Genomic DNA, 22,848 nt, shown 5'->3' with positions numbered 1-22,848 from the left:
TTCCTTCAGCAGTCCAAGAACAAGGGTCAAAATAGGACCGATGTTATGAAGTGTCACTTGTATTCTGATGGTTGCATAATACAGGTTTTTACTTGTGATCGCGAAGGTGCAAGCATGATTATGGACTGGCTTCCACAAGGGACTTCTCTAGGAACTGGGTCTTCACACAAGATTTTCAATAACCCAGTTTGACTTGGGCCTGCAAGTCAGGTTACTCTGTAAAAGTTACTCTAAGAATTGGTGATTGTATTAAATGTTTAAATTAATTGAGTTAATTTAGTAATCTGGGGAGGCTCTAAAAGAACGTCTCAGCTCCTTAGTAACAACAGCTCAAAAATGTGCCTATGGAGACACTAATCGGAATACCAAAAATGCATGTGCATTCTTAGCCTAATTTTACTCCAATCTTTAACATGCTCAGGTGGTTGGCATGCACCATATAATTTTAATGTCACCACTACAAGTTAATTTCTTCATAAGTAAAGTTGAATCAGTGGATTATGCAAAAATGAGCAAGTGGGAAATGATCCAGATTCAGAGTATACTAAAAATTATAAAGTGTTGACCAGTAGGCTGGCATCTTGAGGCTTGGTTCTGGAAATTGGTCAATATTGAACTGCGTCTGGCCTTGATAGGGAACAACCCAAATATCCAGAGGTTCTTGTTGAGCACACATTTATTGATTACACTTGACCAAAAATCTGATCTCACCTGTGAGGATGTTCAGCAGAGCCTTCGTTTGATGGCTGCAGGAGGAAATGAGGTGCTTAGCATGAGATGGTCTGCCAGATTTCACTTTTAAACGGACTTTTATGATGGAAGAGTAATTTAAAAATTACCTAGTTAAATGAGGTTCCCAGCTGGGTGTGGCTCAGCAGGTTCAGCGTCGACCTAGGATCCAGGCAATCGGGGTTCAATTCCCGGTCAGGGCACATGCCCCGGGGTGCGGGCTCGATCAATGACTCATAATTGGTGTTTCTATCTCTCTCCCTAACCCTTCCTCTTTGAAATCAATAAAGATATATTTTTTTAAAAAAAAAGTTAAATGAGGTAAGAGTGATTTCATGTTTGAAACGGAATTTAGGTTTGGGTCAATCCACTAAAATCTGAAGAGAAAGATGCCTACCAGAAAACTTAAAAGGGCTAACTACCAACAAGAGCAAACTACTCGAGGGTCTAGATCTTGGTCACCTTGAGGTTTATTTTTAAACATCAAATAATTGGGAAGACATTTTGCACAAACCTTGTTTTGATGGAATTGTCTCAGTTCAACAGAGACTCACCTGTGTTAAGACTAACTGGTCTGGTTTAGGTGTTTAAGGAATGGGTCAACAGTTTCAGTAAAATGCAACTTCAGTTAGAACTTGGCCTTTGAAAAGTCCTAAAGTCTGAAGCTGAATAGACTGAATTCCATTTTCTCATAACACTACCCTTAATTCCATAACCTACATGTTAAAACTACTGAACTAGTAAAGCAGTTTAGGCAACCTTTGTGTTCTCTAATCAAAATAGGGAGTTAAGACAAAATCTTGATTTCTGCTGTTAAAACTGGGTCATCAATGATGGCTGAATTAGCAGCTTCAGGTGACCCACCCTAAATCTGATTATTTTTGTGTAGGGGGGACGATGTGTCAGGAAATTCCGAGTTTTGATTCATTGACCTTTGGTTACAATGCACCAAAATACCTTCCAGACCAAAAGTTTTAAGTCTGTTAATGTACTAAGTCCCAGTGCTCCACAGGTCCTTTTTCCTTGTGAATTTGATGCCGCCTATTGTGGTCTTGGTAGTTCCAGAGATTTGGGGAGTCTTGACAATACTTGAGTAAAAAGGCCACAAACAATTTTGAAACAACATAAGTTGGTACTGTTGAATTTTATATTTCAGACTTGAAATAATTTGTGGTAAAGTGCCCTGAAGCTGTGATCTAAATACCAAAGATGACAACAGTGGTGATTGTACAAAACTGATCCGAAGAGTGATGTGTCTAGAAGCATTGTGGCAAAATCTAGGGCTTGAAAGAAATGCCTAGGCCCAATTTAAAGTGGAGAAAAAGTTTATTATAAAAATCCACTCTTATAAAACACTGCATTTTTGCAACCCAAGATAACATTGTTAGGTAGAAATATATGACAACCTTATTTTGAAATTAGTACTCACAATAACTCATTTGCATTTCAATTATTTTTAGGATTAATGACTAGTTCAAGTACACTTGTTTCTTACTGTCCTGTTTAATATGGTTTTGGTATTTCCAGTTTGGTTGTATAGTCTATGCTCATCTATTAACTCTTACCCTGCTGTTGGTTTGTGTTCATGTATGGCTTGTAACGTTTTCACACGAAGCTACGAGAGTTTTGGTAAGACATCAATGTTCTGGACGTGAGGCCATCCCTATAGGCTACCTTACTTGCCTGGGAGTTCTTATATATAGGTAGCTCTGTTTTATCTCTAAAACCTGTGACTATCACTGTAGAGCATTGATCTCAGTCATTAAAGTCTAATGCACTCTTTAAAGCTTCATTTTTTGTTTTGTTTTTGACACGTGTTTACAGCTTGGCCATTTTATTTCATATAGTATTCTGTTAAATCCAAGTGGGGATTTCCCTTATCACATTAACAGACCATATTTAGTTCAATTTAGATCAAGCCCTTTCTGCTAAGTATTCACCTGTATTCCTGAATGTAGGTGTATTAGAGGAAAAATAGCCAAGGTAAATTTGCTTAGAATTTCTGTATTTAAAGGAAACGTTAACTTTTTAAATAAATACAAGTATAAAATTTATTTCCACAGAAAAAGTTATAATTTAAGTATTCATAAGAATTAAAATAGCTTTTGAAAAGCTCACTATAATTCAGTGCCAACAAACAATGTTAAGGCTACTCTGCATTTCAAGTCAAGAGCTAAAACTTTTAAAAATAATTGCATCCAGTGCTTGAAGTGACCATCTTACTAAGAATAAGAAGTGGCTACCAAAGTGACTATATAGTCCTATCAAGTTTTTATGTCAGCTACTCGGTACATATTTATGAATTGTGCATAGAATACATGACTTCTTGGAAAGTTGTGGCTTTCCCCAGATTTCCCACAGGCCTTACCTGGGAGTCCTAAACTTGTCCATATAAGCTTCAAAATGTAGCACTGAGTGATTCAAGTAGCAATACTTAAAAGATGCTTATAAAATATTTTGTCAGCTACTCGGTACATATTTATGAATTGTGCATAGAATACATGAGGACTTCTTGGAAAGTTGTGGCTTTCCCCAGATTTCCCACAGGCCTTACCTGGGAGTCCTAAACTTGTCCATATAAGCTTCAAAATGTAGCACTGAGTGATTCAAGTAGCAGTACTTAAAAGATGCTTATAAAATATTTTGAGCTAAACCTTCAAGCCGTTCCAATGGTTTGTGAGCCATGTATCATCTGAACATTACTACTATATACACATTAATGAAATTAATCCATTTTCAATTTCTTCTCTCACTTTTTCTCTTTCCCTTTTGAGTTTCCTTTTTGTGGCCTGAGGTCACCAGTTCCTTGGGTACAATCAAAACACTTCCATCATGGCTGCACTGAAGGGCATATTGGTTTGGATTGACTGGCCTACCTTCATCATCTCTTAACCTACTAAAAATATCATGATAAAGGTCATGCAGTTTCTGTTTCATGATGTTAATAGCTTTGTTACACTGGGCTCGCTCGCTCTTGAGGGTTTCCTTCTTTGCTTGCAAGTTACATACATCATCTTCTAGGTTCAAAATGATGTCCAGTTTGCGCTTCCGACAGTTCTGAGCAGCAACTTTATTTTTCCCCCTTCGTCGAATATCACGGATGAGTGACACTTGTAAATCTGTCAGGTAGTACCTGCTTAGCATGTTGTTGAAGGAATCAACAGGCATGTGGACAATTTCATCTACAGAAAAAGGGATGTGCAGAGCTTTAGCACGGCGCTCATCACGGCTTAAGTTTCTGTCTGTGTCATTCAGGTACCTACTTTTTATTTTCTGTGACTTCCCAGGCCATGGAGAAGATTCAGAAGTGGTTTCTGGTACACTTGGCTGTAAGTGGTAAGTGTGGTTATGGAATATGTGTTGAAATGCAAGGTCCCCGTAAAAACCAGAATCATCCCTAAGATCCATGTGACAAATCTTACTGGGCTCCGGGTAGTAGCCTCCTACAGCCCCTTCTAAAGCATGGTGGGAAAGAGATTCAAGGTCACTACTAGAACCCATAGCACCTTCACACACAGAAGAATCACAGTTGGTGGCAGAGGTGCTATTATGACTCGAATTTAAGGAAAGCCCAGAATCAGAATCTGGTTGTTCAAAAAGGTGAGAAACTTCCATTGGATCAAAACCACCTTCTGTCACCAAAGACATTGAGTTTATCTCATCAAATATGTTTATATCAAGGTCATACAGGTCTTGGCTTGTAAGATTCCTTATCTGCTGGTCAACTGGTGGAAAAACTGCCAAATTAGTTCCAGGAAGGGTCTGTTCAGGACTGGTGGTCTGAGAGTTTAACTGCAGAAATGGTTCCTGTGGCTGTGGAGTCCTTGCTACTGGATCTCTTCTAAATGTACTGTCAGGACACAGCAACATGGCCTCATGGAGGTTGACATCATGACTTATAGCCTGGCTAAAATTCACATTATAATATGCTGAAGAATTCATGCCATCATTGATACTTCCAGGGAGAAGAGGAGTATCTCCCAGTGAGAGGCCCTGGAAAAAGAGCACTTAGTTAGTTCTTACAATATGGCAATTTAGAAAACAATTAGGTTAGTAAAAACCTAGTCTTGCTATTAGATCATTCTAATGTTCTAATCTTACTGTATATTTTACTACTGTAAGATGCAGCTCTCCTAGCTGTTGGCAATCTAAATCTACATTGTGGAGGATCATGGATAAAAATAGTAATAGTGAAGTAGTGCTGGTTGGGTTGTGTGTGTGTGTCAAAGTAAGACCAATAACGTATAATCATGACACAAATGCTACAAGAAAAATAAAGCTATGCCTTAGTTTGTCAGTGTTGACTGCCATTTTGATTCAATATGAATTATACAAATTCAATTAGACCTTTGGAGGAATAGTATACACATTAGACTAATTCTACAAAGTTGACGTGTTTCTATAAAAAGGAATCCTAAGTCTGTGCTTAAATAGTACATTAGATATTAATTTCTGCATAAGTACTTAAACTATGTCATCCAGGTATAAAGGTTATATTCATTCACAGGTCAGTACAGATATTTTCCTGCAAGGACAAAAAGCCAAGGTTCCAATTACCTCCAGTGAATTTTCAGGCTGTGATGAAAGCAACTGAAATAAGTCTTCCAGAGAGAAAGATGTGTCAGTCCCATTTAGATGTCTCTGCAGAAAAATGCAAAAGGTACATCATTAAAATAAAAGACTGAAGTGGTTGCCTGGGTGCTTTGGGTTTTATCTTATAAGGACAACCAGATCTTGTCTCCATGCTGGTTTTTTATCCCTACCTTGGGGTTTTTATACCCCTCCTTTAGGTACTCAATATTCTCATATCCTTTTTAAAATAAGATCCTTCCAACTCCAAACTCCTCCCCTATTCCTGCCCTAACCATCTCCATATAACTTTTGGCTAGAATTGTTTGTTCTATCTTATTTTGCCCCTTCACAGCCAACCCTCCAAATTTGCTACAAAATTACGTAACTTCACAGTCAAATATGTATTTAGATGTGCCAAAATTTTCGACTAACTTCTTTACTCACCATTACGTCATCTGCCATTAAGGTTTAGTTCCTTTCTTGTTGAAATAACTCCTGAATAACTCTTTAGAGGCTCCTCAAGTAGTAAATCTTAGTTTTTATAACCTGGAATTATTTTGCCTTCATGTTTAAATAACTTATTTGGTAAGATGATCAGGTTTAAGGTTTTCCCTCAGTACTTTGTCCATGGCATTTATTACTACTGATTGGCTATAAGATGACAGATTGCAATCTTTTTTCCCCTAGGTAATTTTAAAGGTTTTTTTCCTTATTTGTTGTCCTGCCATTTCACTTTGATATGTTTGGGACTTTGTACTTAGTCTGCTTGGGACTCTATATTCCTTTTCATCTGAGTCACAAGATCATTTTAATTTTGTAAATATTTTGCCATAAACTTTGAAATTGCTTCTCCTTCATGCTTTCTAATCTCTCCTGGGACGATTAGAGAGTTCATCTTTGTCAGGAGCTATTAATGTAGGAATCCCACATATCAAGGGTTACCGACTATGAGACAGTTTTGTGTTTTTTCTCTGCAAGGATCAGTTTTTATATCATTTTCTCAAGTTTGCTTTCTTGGCTCAGGATTCCTGATGGTAATGGTGTGGGTCAGACTCTATAGCTGGCTTTGGGGCCCATTTGGGGTTCTGTTTTCTAAAGGGTAGACAGCTTCCTGGCTGTCTCCTGTCTGGTGGCTAGAATTATCCTAGTCCCCATTTCCTGAACCAAAGAGCCTTTAGAGAGTGTGGTTATTAGACACGAGTCAGGAGGCTGTCCCCACTGGGCCTGGCCTTATTCTAGGCCAGAGGTACAAAATGGGCCCCTGGATGCCCAAGGAGCATGGCCCAGAGGGAGACTGCGGGAGGAGGTGAGCCTAAGCCCCAGCTGGTATTGAGGATGATCTGCCTGCGGGTGACAAGGCATCCTGCATCCGGGAATCCTCACCCAGCCATGGCAAATGGAACTAACAAAACCTGCTAGCAAGGTCCTGGAGGGGTGGAGGGGTGGAGGGGTGGAGAGAGAGAGACACACAGACACACACACACACACACACACACACACACACACACACAATCTTGAGTTTAACCAGGGATAACTAATTCTATGGACTGATTTCCTTTGTAAATCAAATAACCATTCCCACAATAAAAGATTACAAAACCCAAAATACCTTGTATTTTTCATATATCAGGTTTGCTTATACTAGGTCATACTTATATACAAAATTCATCCTCAACACAAATTGACAAATCCACCTTAAAGTGAGATGGTGACACGCTCACCTCATCCCTAGCTTCCGCGGTCTTCTCCGCCTCCCACTCAGCTTCCTCTGCTGTTCTGGCTTCATCTTCATTCTTCTGCGGTAGTGATTTGTCCTTCTGGGCCGACACTCGTAGCTCCTTGTCCTCCTCCTGGGAACTGGGACTCGTAGCTCTTAGTACCTCATACTCCTATAAAAGTACCCCCAAAATGTGCTAAGTAGAAATCCGTATTTCATCAAGTCAGTCAAAACAGTCTTTAAAAGGGCACTGCACTTCCCGCTCCGCGATCATGAAAACACACGAGCCAAAAGCTGACACAGCCACTTCACTATCAAAGAAACGCTTAATTCTGAAACGAAGCTCAGTTTTGTCTTGGCCTTCGTAAGAACTCGCTGAGACAGACTGTTCTAACGTGTATGATTTAAATTCCATGCAGTTACAAAGCCCTTGAACTTGTGGATTTGATTAAATATGGAAAGCAATGTTGCCTGGAGTTTTTTAGTTTTCTGTTGAAAATAGAGCAAACAGCTAATTTAGAAGCAAACACTGATCAAATATACACAGAAAAATCTGGAAAATATTTCAACATAGTAATTGTGGTTCTGTCTGAAAGGTGGGATCAGTTGGGGCAGAGTGCTTAAAAAGAGTGGATTTCACGTTATACATTGCTGTACTGTTTGGATATTTCACAACAAAGACGTAATGCTTTTATACACAGGAAAAAGGTAAATATATTTTTATTCTGAAGAAATAAAGTTACCAACAAAGCTTAAACTAACATCTCTATAGATATTTTCAACTATGCTTATTTAACCGGATGAGTCCTTCCACCTTTTAATTGAGGAGACTTAAATAATTAAAAGGCCAGAGAATTTGTATATTTAGACATTCAAATAGTTGCCATTTAGCATATGTTATATGTACTGATACTTTCCACTATGGTATTAAAACTTCCGTACAATTTCCGCCCCCCTCTAACTTAACCAAGGCTTCTCAAAATCTTTCAAAGCATCTATTTTTAATTTCTCTCTTCCAACAACATAACACTGGACTAACAGCAACCCCCCTCAGCCCAAAATCATAGAAATGTTAATCTTAAATGTAAAAGTCAAACGAAAATCCACATTCCAGAAACAAAGAGAGTAATCAAAGAGCAGAAAAAAGCTGATGTGCTGGTGGCCCACTTGCTTTTTACTTGCTTCTCTGTTCACCACACAGACCTCTGTGACAGACACTCAACCTCCCTCTTGACATGGGGATGTGAGTCTATCCCACCTCAATCCATCTGTCCATGCGCACACCCGATTACAAGGAGTCCGGGTGCCCGAGAACATTGCTCCTGTACCCTCCCTTCTGCACCAACAATTGTTTCCCATCTCATCGGCCTATTAACTTACAATGGCACCACCCATCTATAAAATCCCCTCCCAGTTTCCGAGAAACCCTCCAGCCTCTGGAGTCAGTGCATCTCTCTGGAGTCCCTTTCAGGGAGGATCTGTCCCCACCAAGGTTCCTCTGAAAGAGCCCATCAGGGCCTCCCCTGGTCGCCGGTTCTCCATCATCCTACTGGCCCCTCGAGCAGCATTCACAGTTGCTCCGTCCCTGGAAACAGGTAGTTTCCATGGCATCCAAGCACCTTCTAGCTCACCACCACTTTGTTGCTTGTTGCACCTTCATCTTTACTGTCTCTAAAAATGGCAGTGGCCCAGGGCTCAGCCTCAGGCACCGAGCCTCTCCCACCTCCAGACTGTCAGGGGCGCTCCGTCTGATTGCTTCCCGCTCCCCGCCACCCCCCTGTGGCTTCCTTTCAGGTCCCTGTTCAAATATTAGGATCTCACTTTCAGGCTGGTCCTGAGGGCGGGGACTCTGTCTGCCTGGTTCCTGCTGTATGACACACAGTAGACCTTTAATAGGTATTTGTTAAATAAACTTCAAGACACAACATCCTAAGACGGGGGAGGGATCTGACTTCTGGCAGGTGAGATCCACAGTCTTGCTCTTTTCTGCAATTACAATGCTGACTCCTATCTAAATTTGGGGAAGGAAGGAAAGGGTCATGACTCTTCAGACCTCTATTTTTTTGCCAAGGCAAAGTTTGTTTTGTTAAATCTGAAGGTAATCAAATTCTAACTTCTGGATTCCTGAGGCAGCTGATTTTGTTTACAAATTTGCTGCTGGTGGGCATGGGAGCTTCGAATCCCTAAATCACAGGATCGATTTTTAGATGAGGCAAGGTACCCTGAGTTAATACAACACATGTGGACACACACATGAACTTGCAAACATCTATCTGTAAGGTTATATCAATAAACAACAGCAGAGGGAACTAAGACTGTATCAAGCCCATAAAGAAACGGACCAAGTAAACTTTAGTCGGAAACATTTTTTAGAGTGTATGAGAGTTTGGTTTTAACAAAGGTATGTAAGATGGCTTAACTAAAAACGGGAAGAAAAGAACTGAAGGTAGAGAAATTCTGTATGACCACACTCACATTGCAAGAATCATTTGGTTAAAAAGCCTCTCATATAATAATATCACTCATTAAATGTGTTTAAAGAATCATTGACTCCATTTGACTACAAACAAGCAAATGAAAAAAGGAAACCTCTTTGTATAGTAGGATGCACCTTATAAATATACAAAAATGGTTAGAAAATCATCAATGGATGCTAAAACTAAGAAGCAAAAATCCGATGAGAAACAATAGGTTTTGTCTCAAAGCATCACTCCAGATTATTTTTTTAATTACTTAGAGAAAATTACACTACATGAAAAACCTGGCAAATACCATCTAAACCAAGTGTTCAAATCTATTGCCACAATATGGAGATAAACCAACATCAAGCACCTCCTACTATGATATGGAGGACACATTACTTCTGTACTACTCCTGCCCCAAATTTATAATCTCAACATAATCACAAGGAAACATCAGACAAATAAAAATTGGGCCCATTTTGCAAAGGAACAGATTGATACTCTTCCAAAATCTAAAGGTCGAGAAATCCCAAGACTGAGGAAATGTTTTCTAGATTAAAGGTGACTAAGAGAGACGTGACAACTCACTTCAATAGGTGGTCCTGGGTTAGATGCTGACCCAGGAGGAAAGGTGTTACGAGACATGACTAGGGCAAGCGATAAACTCTGAATATGGACAATAGACTATAGTCTTAGGCTCATGGTAAATTTCCTGATTTTAATAATTGGTTATAGAGCAAACTGTTGTCCTTAGGAAACATACATGGAAGTATCTGGGTATCAAGGGACACAATGGCTTCAATTCACTCTTGAATGTTTCAGAACAAAAAGGATTATGTACTGTGTGTCTATACAGAGATAAATATCATCAGAAAAATAGATAAGTCAAATGTGGTGAAATGTTAACAGGTAAATCTGAGTAAAGGACATACGCTATTCAAGCAAGTGTTTTAAATTACAAAGTTATCCTAGCCCAGCCGTTAGTGGCACAGTTGGTTGAGTGTCCTGCTGTGCACAGAGAGAGAGAGCTGGGGGGGGGGGGGCATGCTCCATAGGGAGAGCCGCCTAAATTTTTTTCCAGTTATAGTTGCTGTACAATTTATATTAGTTTCAGGTCTACAACAACGATTAGACATTTCTGTAACTTACGAAGTGATCAACTTGGTAAGTCTAGTAGCCCTCTGACACCACACAGTTATTACAATACTACTGATTACACTGCCTATGCTACGCTTTACACCCTTTACTGGGATGCTTTTAATGTTTCACCAGTGAGGATGACATGTGGGTTTTTATTTGAGATCCAACAGGCAATTATTTTTTCAGTCATTCGTTCAACCAATATGAATACCAAAGACCACACTAAATGCTGGGGATAAAATAGTGAGAAAACACACCCAGACTGCCCTTTCAGAGCTCACATTCTAAAGGGAGAGGGAGCCAAAAATACAGGCGAACTAACAAAATAATTGCAGGTTTTCTGGCAAATGAAAGAAGAAAGAGGGGACTGCTCAGCCGGTTTGGCTCAGTGGTTGAGCATCGACCCAAGAGGTTGCCGGCTGGATTCCAGGTGAGGCTTCACGACCAGGCTGGGAACTTGGTCCCCAATAGGGGGAAGCTGATTGATGTTTCTCATCAATGTTTCTTTCTCTCTCTTGCTCCCTCTCTAAAAAATCAATAAAAACATATTTTTTAAAAAAGAAGAGGGGACCTACTTTAGAGAGAGCGGTCAGTAGGGAAGGCCTCTCACCTAGGGAAGGTGATATTTTAGCTGAGATCTAGAGAGAGAAAGAGCTGCACGACAAGAGGAATGTGTTCAGGGCACAGAGAATATCCATGTTGGGCTCATCTGCCTGTTACTGTAACGTACTTAATTAGCTTCTTACTGATGGATGTTTAGCTGTTTCCATCTTTTCTTATAACAAACAATAGTAAAACGTGCTCATAAATACTTCTTTGCACACATGTACAATTCCTAGAATTTATGCTGGCTCAAGAGATATGTATAGTTTTTATCTGATGGATTCTACCCACCAGGCCTTCAAAGACACTTGTGGTCATTTAAAATCCTACCAACAATGGATAAAAGTGTCAACTTGTAGATGAAAACTGGCATCTCATTGTCATTTTAATGTGTATTTCTCTTATTAGCTGAAAATCTTTCACAAGTTTAAAAGCATTTGTATTTCCTTTTCTGTGACCTGTTTGTGGCCTTAGCCCGTTTCTCTGCTGGGCTGTTAGTCCTGTTCTTATTGATCAGTGGTAGTATCAGATCATTTTTACTCACCTCCTCCCACCCAGTCTCTGCAGCAATGCAAGAATGGGAGTGAGGAGCCCAGGCAGGCTATTGCAATAATTGGAGAGTAGATGAGTCAGGAAAAAGGTACTGGTAACTGACAGAGAAGTGGAAGAATCCATAATATATTGAGGGGAAAGAATAGCTAGGGATTGTTGGTGGACTGGAAATGGGACATAAAGGGAAGGGAAGAATTAAGAATGACTCCTAGAGTTCTGGCTTCAGTAACTGGTGGATGCTTATGAAGAGAGCAGTGTTAAAAGGGAAACAGAGTGGTCCCATTTGGATGTGTTAAATTTGAGATGTGCAGAGTCAAGTAGAAATATGCATTACACTGGTGAAATGAGAATCGGGAATTTACAGCAAAGGACTAAATTGGAGGTATAAATGGGGGAATAAATACATAAAGAAATACATAAAGAAAAAACACAAAAACACTCAGGAACTAATGCGATTACAGGAGAGTGCCAAGCAAGAGTGCTGATCACCAGCACTGCAACATTCATTCGGAGAAGCGGGCAAAGAGCCTGAGGACAGGAAGTGGGGGGGGGAGTGGGGGGGGGACGACGACAATGTTTAGGAATCCAAGTGTTTCAAGAAGAATGCAGTGGTCCATTGTGTTGAGTGCTGCTTGGAGGTGGCACAAGTAAGGACAGAAAAGTATCCATTGGATTTGGCAACAGGGAAGCTGTGGGTGGCCTTCAAAAAATCAGTTTCAGGAGGAAGCCAGATGATAACTGGGTGGAGGAGTGAATGGAGGTGACAAATTGGAAGCCGTGTACAGTCAATTCTTTCAAGAATTTTGGCTGTGAAGTGGAGAAATGGGTCAGAGTAGTTTTGTTTTGAAGATGAAAGCTGCTCACTAGAGTATGTCCGTAAGGGAATGATTTAGGGGAAAGGGTAGCTGCAAAGCAAGGGCCACCAGAAGGTAATAGAAGATGAGCTCCAAAGTGCCAGTGGCAGGGCTGATTTTGAAAGAAAAAACACACAGAGCCTTTATTTCAAGATATTTCAAGTGGATGCAAGATACTTGAGGATTTGGGTAACTGAAGACCTAGCCTTATTTTTGAATGGATATTTTCTAAATCACATTTGAAGAAATTAGTTGAGAAAAAGTACTTCATACATTTGGGGATGCTATATAGACATGAATTGCTACTCCTTTCTACTGCTTTTTGATTCTGAAGAGTTGCCATTAATACCCAACTGCTAGCAATTCAATCAGGATGTCCAGAGAAAGCGATGCTGGCCCCTGTCGCCAGTAATGACTGTTGGCTCTCTTCCTGTTTTTCTCAACTCAGTGACATGGAGCTGAGATACAGAGCACATGTGTTTTACAAGTACACTGGAGATTTATGGCCCATGCTCTTAATTTAAAGACTGAGTAAGTTAAACCCATCATTAAGTTACTTTTTATTTGTATGTAGGTGATATTTACCCTTGTGAGGCTGGGACTCAATAAATAAAAAAAAAAAAAGAAAGTTTCCATGCTCACCATAGGAAGCCATCGTAAACCGGTGAGCCAGGGTGTCTGATCACAACCAGAAATCCAGTGACTTGTTCTGAACTGGCCCCTGCTAGAAAGGCCCCCTCACCAAAGCCCTCTTTGCTGGGAGAAGACCCACCTCACCCTCCACATGGATCCACAACCTTCTCAGTGTGGGCCCCCCAGCTAAAACCGGGTTCTCCTATCTCTAAAATCCCATGGCCTCTAGGTTTTCTCTCATGACACTCACCCTGTTCAATCTAAAACTACATCTAGTTGGATTTTTTCTTTCCTGCTGGGCTGGAAACTTATGACACCTGTCCTCCAGCTGTTCATTCACCTTTGCCACTGCTGGAAGCCTCGCACAAAGGCTTTCTCAGTCAATGAAAGCAGTGGGAAGGGGAAGAAAGGTGCCAAGCTTTTCTCTTCTTGCTAAATCTCTGAAGTTTTGCTAACTGGCAACATGATTTCTATGTCTGTACGTATCAGGCTATATTGGTACCTGAATAGTGTGATGCAGAGTCTGATGCTGAAAAAACTCTTTGTGAACAGTCACAGCTGGCTTCGCCGGGCCTTTCATTTATTCATCTGGGGGAAGAAGGACTGAGACCTGCTTTGACCTTTGGGGTTGGACGAACCTTCAAAGACAAAGAGCAGTGTGATGCCTACGAGAAGGATGACATCAGAGGGAGAGGGGTGAAGGCCAAAGAATTCTGAGGCTGGGCTCTAGGCTGGAGTCATCAGGTCTAGAGAGACGCGAGGAGCCAGTTAAAGAGAGACTGTCCTGTTTGGCCTGGGTGGTTTTTAACAGCAGTTTATAATAATTATAGCTCGCATTTATTGAGCACTTGCTGTGGGCCAGGCACCACTTACATGACCTTACTTAAGTTGCTCTGCATTCCTCTTACTGGAAGAAACTGAGGCACAGAGAGGTTCAGCAACTTGCCTTGATGTCACATAGCTGGTAGGTGACAGCACCAGGATCTGGTTGCAGGCATTTTTACTTCATAGACAGATCTTAGGTGCTGTCCTGCTACACTGCCCCTCTAGAACCATATGTGTCCCCCAGAAGCTGTCCCTTGCCACCCTTGGGCTCCTGTGCTGGCTGGCTTCACACTGGGTTCACCAGTGGGAGGAGGGAGCAGGAGACTGGAGGGCGAGCAGAGGAAAGGCCAAGGCAGTTCTCTTTCGTTCTCTGTGACAACAGCCCCTCCTCACCTCACTTGGCTCTGGTGACACTCTTTCTACTCCTGCCGCAAGTAGTCTCTGGGTACCCCACCCCATCTGCTCCTGCAAGAAGTCATTCATTAAGTCCCTTCGTGGAGCCATCTAGGGTGAATGCTGCTTCCTGCCGGAAACTGACTGCACCACCACTACCCACACTGGCTCCTACGTGCCTCACACTGCGTCCCACAGAGAACGGCAGTGGTGGGAAGAATTGACTCCACACGAATAAAAGAAGCTCCTGCCTGAATATCAGGTTATTATGCAGAACAGCTGGCCACCATGCAAGGTACGAATCCTGTTTGGATCGTGAGTCCAACAAACCATCCGTGGAAAACTGCTCATGAGATAACTGGGGAATCTGAATACTGATTGGATATTTGGTGATACCAAAGAATTATGGATTTTGGGGGGTGTACTAATGGCATTGTGCTTATATTTAAAAGAGTCCTTATATTTCAGGAATGTATACTGATATATTTATAGAAGGGTTCTGCCTCCTCCAAAGCCCAAGGCCTCCTTCCCACCACAGCTCTTCAAATATTTGAGCTGGAGACCTCGATCCCTCTTCGGTCTGATCATCTCAGCTTGGAGCATCTCCACTCTGGTCAATCATTTCCTGAATGATTTCCCCCCTTGGGGACAGAAGGGTTCCTGTCACCCCAAAGCAGGTACAAGCATGACCTAGTGGGACAGGAGTTTCCTGGAGACTCGACCCCCAGCTCTGGGACAATAAGAGCAAATAGTCTGTTGGGCACACAGTAAAATGCCAGGAACTGTACCAGCCCTTTAATGCACGGTGCTACTATTCTCACCAGCACTAGTCCAGAAAGAGGTTATCACCATTCTCCTCCCACAAAGGCTGCCCAGGTAGAATGGAGCTGGGAGGGTGTGAGGAACAGTTTTATGTGTTAACGTGGCGTGTGGCTAGGCTGTGGTACACAGTTGCTCAATCAAACACTAACCTAAGTATTGCTGTGAAGGTATTTTGTAGATGTGGTTGATAGCTACAATCAGGTGACTTTAAAGAGATCATCTTAGATAATGTGAGTGAGCCTCATCTAATCAATTGAAAGGCCTTACGAGCAAAACTGAGGGAGGTTTCCCTGAGAAAGAAGAAATTCTGCCTCCAGCCTGCTGAGAGTTTCCAACTAGCCTAGAGTTTGGACTCATCAGCCTTCACAACCGAGACAGCCAATGCCATGAAATCAATCGTGTGTGTGTGTGTGTGTGTGTGTGTCTTCATATTATACTGCTATAATATATACTATTCATATTTTGTTGGTTCTGTTCTCTGAAGAGCACAGACTGATACTGAGTCAGACCTAATCTCAAAAGGTCACACCCTGTAGGTCAGGCCTCTATGTCACTGCTTATATTCTGCCACCACCACATGCAACTTAACCCAAAACAACTCCGGTGCATACCTGAGCCTCACTAGCTTCGGCTGCCCACAAGTGGATCTGAATAGTAACATGGACCCTTCACTAGATTTTGAGAATAAACTATTGATATCGAAAGGCTGCCATGAATGGGAGAAGCTGGTTTTTACAGCTGGTCATTCTGCAGTGTGTAGGAGGTAGGCTTTACTCAGTGCTTAAGAACAGAGGCCTGTTCTGTTCTGGGCAAGGTTGCTAACTTGCTATGTAACTTTGGGCAATCCTGTTTCACCACTTGATTAATTATAACGCCAACCTGCAAGTCTGCTGCCCCCATCCACTCAAATTGGCATTAAGTGGTAAGGTGGCCCATGAGGATTCAGATCTGACCTACTTTCCAGTTGGGTTCTGGCCATGAAGGACCCACGACACACTCAAGTTCACGGTATCAAGCCAACATGGAGGGATGGAGGAGTGCTCAACAGACACTGGCGATACTGGCCTGCGCCCCTCACCCCGTCCTGGGTACCACTTAATGGTTAAAGTGAAGACCCAGTTTCCACACCCAAGACACTGCAGTTCAAAGCACACAGTGCTACCTGCCCTGGCCTGTGCTCTCTCAGCTCCCCTGAGCTCAGTTCCAACAGGGGAGTCTGGCAGGACATCGGCAATCTCCCTCTCCACTTAGAAGGGCTGTCCTGAGTATAGGGCTGGCTCTTCAAGGCATAAGAGGACAATTTAAGATGGGAAAAAAAAAGGAGAGAATGCCAATTCCCACAAAATAAATATTACAGAATGTAACAGGGCTCGAAGGAAAGAACAGGAAATGCTTGTAGATGAGGTGACAGTTGAGATGAGTCTGAGAATTTAACAGTAAAAACCTTGGAAGGAATGAGAAGAGGCATTCTGGGCAAAGCTAACAGTAAGAAGCAGGAACTGGGCTGTTTGGGGAAAAGGAAGGAAGAAAGTTTTAGCTGGAAAGTAGGCTACAGGCAGAGGATCGTGGGAGATGAGCTCAGCTGGGGCAGTTAGGGTGCTGGGTCACACTGGCCACATGAGGAGCCTTGAATGACAAAATACCAAATCGGTCAGTAGCAAGGAACTGGTGGAGGCTCTCCAAATGAAAGTGAAGAGAACCAAGGCATGCTTTGGAAACCTGTCCCTGGTAGCAGACTGGACAGAAATAACTATGGGAAAGGGTATTACAGAGCCCTGGGAGCTGAATTAATAGCAGTAGCTAACATCACTGAGGGCTTACCGTGTACCAACCCTGCTGAACTTGCAATATCTGCTCACAATTCCCTCAGGTACACTTCCCATCCATTTTTCAGAAAAGGGAACCAAGGCACAGAGAGGTTAAGAAGTGTGCCCCAGATCACGCAGCCCGTTGGGTGGAGCGGAGGTCTACAGCTAATGCAGCTGGTCTGACTCCAGTCCAGGGCACTGGACCACTAGGCGAACCTGCCTCTGAGTCAGGGCCTGCGCCCTGCACTCTGATGTCTCAGCTGAACTGAGAAATGGAGGGAATGGAGAGGAAGACAATGGTACAAGGGACACTGCAGAGATGGTATGCCTATTACCTACCAATTGAGGTGAAGAACTGGAGAAAGTGTGAAATAAGTCTCCTCAGGGTTGCTGCAAATCAAAGCAGATCTGCTCCTGAGCATTTACCAAATCCTGCAGCAAATGATCCTACACATGGACAGCTGCTTGCAGAAACAGCTTAGTTTTCAACAGTTGGAGCCCGCTTGCTAAGCAAGCTGAACACCCGAGTTGCCAGGAAAAGGGAGATGGTGACTGTGTAACAAACTGAATTGTAACCCTCAAGACCACATGTTGAAGTCACAACCCTCAGCACCTCAGAAGGTGACCTTATTTGGAAACTGAAGCACTGTAATGTCATTAGTGAAGATGAATGGGGGGGACCCTGATCCAACAGGACACTGGTGTCCTTATAAAAAAGGAAATTTGGATACTGACGTGCACACAAGGAGAATGCCATATGAAGATGAAGGCAGAGATTGGGGCGAGGGTTGCCAGAGGCTGCCAATGAAGTGCCAGAGGCCAGGGCCTGGAACAGCTTCTCTCTCAGCCCTCGGAAGGAGCCAGCCCTGTCAACACCTTCACCTCCAGAACTGGGAGGCAGTACGTTTCCATTGTTTAAGCCACCCGGCCTGTAGAACTTTGTTTCGGTAGTCCTGGGACACTAATACTGTGGCCTGTGTCACCCTTTTCTATCCAAGACCATAGGGTCACCTTGCCTGCGTCCCTTTAGTAAGCAGAACGAAGAGCCTGCTGTGAAACTTTGTAGTGCTCGCCAGACTATTTCTGTATCCTAGGTGTGAGTTAAAAACAGGCAACTGTTTGAAATCCCATCTATCTGCCTAGGCATCAGGGACTGAGATTTTGAAAGGAAAAACAATTTTTACTTTAACAATCAAGGACCTTTCTCTTCCCTTTCCTCTTAGCAGCAAGTATTGATGGTACCAGAGTCTTCCTGTGACCTAAAGAAACACAGTCCAAATGCACTAAGTAAACCAAGAGGTCCTCCTGGACCCCTCGCCCAGCAGAGGGTGCCCATCCCAGGGAATGAAACCACATCAAGACGACCACAGCCTTCTCAGTTTCAAAGTGGCAGCAGCTCCCTGAAATACTGAGGCTGGCAGTGAGCAGTCACCCATCTTCAAATAAGCTCACATTCAATTATGCAAAACCTGTTCATTTCTTTGTTTCACCCACGCATTACTCTGAAGAACGAGTGCTTCATCCCTCGTGAGTGAATGGCTGTGGTCACCAAGGGAAGCATGTCTGCCCTGGGGAATTCCGGATTCTGTTTTCAGATAGTGATTGGACCCGCTAAGAAGTGAAACCAAAGCAGTACTTCTTTTGACACTTGGAAAATCCCCTACTCCAGGATATTTTTGCACTTGAACAGAAAGTATGAAAAATTGTACTATAAAACCAGGGTTTCCTACAACTCAAATGTAAGCTACCAGAATGATCCATTTAAAAACATAACAAACCTATGATGGGTCTATGGGGCAGAGGACTCCCCCTCTTTGAAGTTAACAGTAACAGTTATTAAGCACTTAAGACATGACGGGCACAGTTCTAAGCCTATTGTGGGAATATATTATCTTTCATAACCCTATGATGTTGGCACCTTTCTTATTCCCAGTGTGCAGGTGAGGAAACTGAAGCACAGATGGGTTGAGAAACAGGCCCAAGGTCACAGAGCTATAAGTGGTAGAGCTGGGACTCAAAACCAGGCAGTCTGACTCCAACCCTCCCCACCCCCTTGACAAACAAACAACCAAGCCAGACAGACAGATAAATAAAAGACAATAAAGTGAGTGGGGACAGGTTAAGGAGGGTGGGTTGAGGATGGAGGCGAAGTTAAGAGAACACCAGTTACAATCCAGACACTGAGCTGGCACGTCACACATGCTTTTCCCATTTAATTGGCACAAAACCCCCGAGGTAAGCATTACTCTCCCACTGATGACACACTGAGGCTTGGAGTGACCTGGATGAGGGCCCAATAGTAAGTGATGCCCCTAAACCCAGGTTTGCTGATTGCAAAGACCAATGTCATTTTCCCAGTCTATTTTCTCCCAGGGTCATGGCTCCAAACTGTAGCCTCGGCATTACAGATGGTATAATCTGCTTCTAAATGTCAATCCAGCATTGAAGAGCAGTGGGGTCAGCTGCATGCTTGTTCAGAGAACCTGAGTACAGTGCAGGTGCCTAATCAATGCACCAGTTTGCGAGTCAGGAAGCTGGGGTTTTAGTCCCACTTCCAGCACTCACGCTGTGTGGTTTTAGCCAAGTCCCCTACCCTCGCTGGGCCTCCATTTTCCTTACGTACAAATTGGATATATAGCTGCCTGGCCTGTGGACCTCACAAGGTTGATGTAAAAAAGGCATTACCAATAAAAGTGAATTGGCTGTGAAAACTGTAAGGTGCTCCACAGCTGATCATTGCTGAAATTAACATAACCAGGTCATCGTCACACCTACCAAGGTTCAGCAGGTCCACAAATGCCAGGTGGTGGACACTGCCAGAATAGCTTCCAGTGAACCTCACCCTCTCCCCTAGGAGAGCTGGGCTCAAGGACTCCAAGGTCTGGCTGGGCCTAGGCCCCGGAGCTTCCCCCAAGGCAGGCTTGCCTGTCTAAAAGGGTATCAGCCAGGTGATGCAGGGAAGGGGAGGGAAGTCCTTGCAGAGGGAACTGTCTCGCCTCCCTCCAGGTCCCTATATGCTTTGCCATTTGGTACAGCACCCAGCATTGGGTTTCACCTGTATGTTACAGGATCGCAGCACGCACCTCACCCTAGGAGGTAGCGGACTGTGGTGAGGACCCCCATCTGATGAGTGGGTGGGAAGAACCAAGACTCCCACCAACAGGCCACCCCACTAGTTCCGGCCCAGGAAGAGGGAGGAATCAGATTTGCATAACAGTGAATCACCGAGCACTTGGGCACAATGACCCTCCCGGAGAGGGTGGAGAAGCTCGTCTGACAACTGCCTACACAAACGACAATTCCGAAGAGCAGCAAACAAACCAGTCTAGCCCCAATCCCCATTTTGCATAAGATTGCACTCCACAAAAACATCCAAGGAACACTTGTTGATCGATACCAATTGTTAACACTGAGGTTTGGGCCAGGAAAGAATTAAAAAGGTCCCTTTGAAGGAACTTTGGATACGGTGGCTTTGTGGAAATTGGTATTAAGTGTCCTTAGACTGGAAGGGGCAGCTGGGAGCCACACATCCTTCGATCCACTGATCTTGGTTTCCAAAGAAAGTCAAGCAAAGGGTTTGAACCTATAAACCAAAGGTAACTTGTTAGTCACTAGGTGACCGTCAGGATCCTGTTTTATGCTAATAAGCGATTACACTTGTTCTAAGAGGGAGGCGTGTGGTTAGCGATGGGGAAGGTGAATCACCGCGGGACGGTCAGCCAGCTGCTAGCCTCGGCCTGGACACTGTCCACCGCCCCTGCATCCAGGAAAGCAGCAAAAACGAACTGCAACTGGGTTAAAAATCCGGGCGGGGGCCGTCGCGTTAGGCCGGGACCGTGGCTCTTAAAGAGAAACGTGTGTCCTCCCGGCGGCCAAGGCCTCCTTCGGGTCCTCCGAGTCGGGCACGGGTTCCAGAAAAAAAATGTCTCAGTGTACACGAGGTACTGAAAGAAGGCAGTGGGCAAGAACATGACCAGCGTCCCTTCTCCCCTCCCCAGCCCCGAACGACCCTCGATAGCCGTCACGCACAGGAAAGGTGTCCCCTACAACGAAACGGGTGACCTCACCCACTTTTCTCAAAACCCTAAAAGCCACAGCGACAGCACGAATAGCCTCGTTCAGAGTCACAAAAAGGAGACGCGCAGAGGTGTCAGCGAACCTCCAACCACCCAGGGCTGCGGGTGGAAGGTCAGCGGCGTGTCCGTCCCCTCCCCGCCGGGGCTCCCGGCCAGCTTGCCCCGCACCGCGCTCGCGTCCTCGCTCTCCTGTTACCTCGCTCGCGCGTCCGCAGGCGTCCGGCACTTGCGCCGTCGGTTCCGCCGGTGTCCTCTCCTCCTCCCCTGCGGCCAAGGGGCTACTCGGAGCCGCTCGGGGGTCCCCGCCGCCCCCCAGCGCAGCCTGGCTGCTGCCGTCCGCGCTGGCGCCGACTCCCCCCGCGGACGAGGCGGAGGCGGCGGCGGCGCCGAGCGGCCCGTGTGCCCCGTCCGCGTCCCCGGCCACCACGCTGTGCACGAGCCACGCATCCACGTGGGTGCGGGGGATGAAAGGGACCCCCAGCGTGCGCACCTCCCGGAGCAGCTGGCCCTCGGGCTCCGCCGCGGGGCTCGGCTCCCGTCCTTTAAGGTGCAGGTGGTCCGCGCGCCCCCACCCTCCCGAGGCCGCGAAGGGGCCGGGCGCGTAGGCGGGACTCGTCGGGCCGCCCCAGAGCAGCAGCTCATCCCGCAGCAGGGTGGGTGGCGGGAGCAGCAGGTAGAGGTCCAGGTCGAGGTCGAGGTCCAAGTCCAGGTCCAGGTGGAGCCCCGCCAAGCTCAGCAGGACGGTGAGGTGCAGCAGGCCGCCGCCGTCGGACCACCACGGCTTCAGGTACTTCATCCTTTCGCGCACGCCGGGGCGCCCCTGCCGGCGCCCGCGCGGGTCCCGGCGCTCCGGCCGCCGCTGCGACACGTGCGGGCCCCGCGCACCGCCAACGCTGGTCCGGAAGAGACGGAGAAGCGAAACAATGGACCCGAACGCGCGGCGGCCGTCGCAGGTGCCCGGAGCCCGGCACAAAGGCGGTACCTCTCGCAGGTCCGCACGGTGCCCGCGGCTCGGGAGAGACCGAGGCGGAGCCACCTGCGCGCATCCCCCGCCGCCCGGCCGCCCCGCCAGGCCCCGCCTCCCGCCGCGGGCCCCGCCGCCGGGGACACGCCCCCCGCCGCCCGGGGCCGGCGCCCAGGGGAGGGGCCTGAGCGGGGCGGGGCGGGGCGGGGCGCCGCGGCTCAAAGGCCTTTTATTCCAGGGGACGCAAAGCTTTCTGGGAGCGGGAGTTGTGGGCGCCGAGTGGCTCCCGGCCTTGCGCTGGGGGGCTGAGCACCCGGGTGGGAGTCGGGGGAAGTATGGGCGGGAGGGGGCAGGATGTGTAGGCTGAGGGGGAGGTCGAGGCACAGGCAGCGGGCGCAGGGCTTCCACCCACGTGAGAACGCGGGGCCCCCTCCGTGGGTTCAGGAGCCTGATGGCTGGGTTCCGATGCCTGCCAGTCCTGTGGCTTTGAGTAAGTTACTTAACTTCTCTGTGCCTTAGTTTTCTTATCTGTAAAATGGGGAGAATGCTACCTGTCAAATAGGGGTGTGGTGAGGTCACGTGAAATATTATATATAAAGCCCAGAGTTTGACATAGAGATGCCACAGCTGCCATTGGGATTAAAGAGCACTCCCCGCTCCCCAGGCCGCGTGCCCCAGCCTCACAGGCTCCTCACTAT

General features: G+C 45.3%; 1 protein-coding gene and 1 non-coding gene across 2 annotated transcripts; one reads left to right on the top strand and one right to left on the bottom strand.

The window, feature by feature from the left end:
- Positions 1-1,254: 1,254 nt before the first annotated feature.
- Positions 1,255-21,995, bottom strand: NFE2L3 (NFE2 like bZIP transcription factor 3). The gene is made up of 4 exons (XM_087821214.1): positions 21,383-21,995; positions 7,023-7,190; positions 5,287-5,370; positions 1,255-4,722 (listed from the first exon to the last, which is right to left on the bottom strand). Exons 1-4 carry the CDS (start codon positions 21,980-21,982, stop codon positions 3,466-3,468), a joined length of 2,109 nt encoding a protein of 702 aa, XP_087677340.1. The 5' UTR covers positions 21,983-21,995; the 3' UTR covers positions 1,255-3,465.
- On the top strand, positions 16,465-16,603 carry LOC148092297 (small Cajal body-specific RNA 11). The gene has a single exon (XR_015715224.1).
- Positions 21,996-22,848: the final 853 nt, after the last annotated feature.

Source organism: Miniopterus natalensis, chromosome 10 (genome assembly GCF_054644295.1).
Source record: "Miniopterus natalensis isolate mMinNat1 chromosome 10, mMinNat1.hap1, whole genome shotgun sequence".
Taxonomy (NCBI): Eukaryota; Metazoa; Chordata; class Mammalia; order Chiroptera; family Miniopteridae; genus Miniopterus; species Miniopterus natalensis.
Note: the sequence above shows the minus strand (reverse complement) of the source record. Positions and strands in the feature narration are given on the sequence as shown.